This window comes from Cyprinodon variegatus, unplaced genomic scaffold (assembly GCF_000732505.1).
Source record: "Cyprinodon variegatus isolate N-32 unplaced genomic scaffold, C_variegatus-1.0 Scaffold183, whole genome shotgun sequence".
Taxonomy (NCBI): domain Eukaryota; kingdom Metazoa; phylum Chordata; class Actinopteri; order Cyprinodontiformes; family Cyprinodontidae; genus Cyprinodon; species Cyprinodon variegatus.
The window spans coordinates 403104-404126 of NW_015150636.1; the positions used below are offsets into that span (position 1 = coordinate 403104).

General features: G+C 44.4%; 1 protein-coding gene across 1 annotated transcript in view; it reads right to left on the reverse strand.

Moving 5' to 3' along the window:
• The window catches only part of LOC107087426, a 12749-nt gene that overhangs the window by 5385 nt on the left and 6341 nt on the right, over window positions 1–1023 (reverse strand). Inside the window, exon 7 of the mRNA XM_015378993.1 lies at window positions 402–586. Coding sequence (XP_015234479.1) covers window positions 402–586 — 185 coding nt within the window. The remainder of the gene's footprint in view (window positions 1–401; window positions 587–1023) is intronic.

Here is a 1023-nt window from a genome sequence, read left to right on the forward strand (position 1 = left end):
AGATTCCAATGAGACTGTTTTTCTTCCATACACAAAAACCTGTATTAGACTCTGGCAGAGTTTCCTTATCTGGACCACAGTCTAAGCCAGGGGTAACCAATTAAAAATCAGGTCCGCTAATCCGTGACCTCTGGTCTAAGCTGTTTAACTGAAGCTATAAGGAAACTCCAAAACACAGGAGGAGAACGGACAACTCTGCTCTGATGGATGCTCGCTAAAGAGAGAGGGGCGTAACAACATCCAGGGACTTTGTCCGTTCTCCGTCTTCTGTTCTTGTGAATTGGAACAGTACTAGGGCTGATGACATTTCACTAGCACACGAGAACGCACAAGTATACATATTGAGAACTTAGACTTAGAATGCAAGAACATACAACAGCATAACAGTGGTGACCTCTGACCTCAAGGGTGCTTGCAACTCTGTGCAGGTAGAGCTCCTCCTGCTGGATGAATGTGGTATAGCAGCGTTCAGTCACATTTCCAGACATCAATCCTCTGAGCAGCGAGGAGGAGTGAAAAATCCCCTCAGCTTCAACAGAGCTGGAATCCCACATGAGGTCAAACAGAAGCACTCCGGGGACAATCTCTGGGCAAGGAGAAGATGCAGATTAGAATTTAACAGGCTGATCTGAGACATGTTGTCAAACAGCAGCTTCTCTACTGAACACTTATTCTCACTGAACTTTAACTCTTTGGTGACTAAATGTAACTTCAGCATGACGTAGTTCAGATTTAACAAAACTTAAGTCCCTTTTTAGCGCTAATTCACAGTATTTTTTAAAAGATCCCTCTAATATCTTAAGTCATAGGGAAGCGGCTGTTCCTACCGTTGCATTTCCGAATTCTCCCGAGTGGTACACGACTGAATAAAGTTAATGTGATTGGTCAATTATCAAGAGGGCGGGATTGTTGTGGCGGAAGGTTCACAAGCAAGTTTGGTTGTGGCCGGTTTCTCGGAAGCATCTTGCTAACCAGTTAGCATCTTAGTGCTAGTAGGGTCCCAATGGGAAATTCCATTGGGAC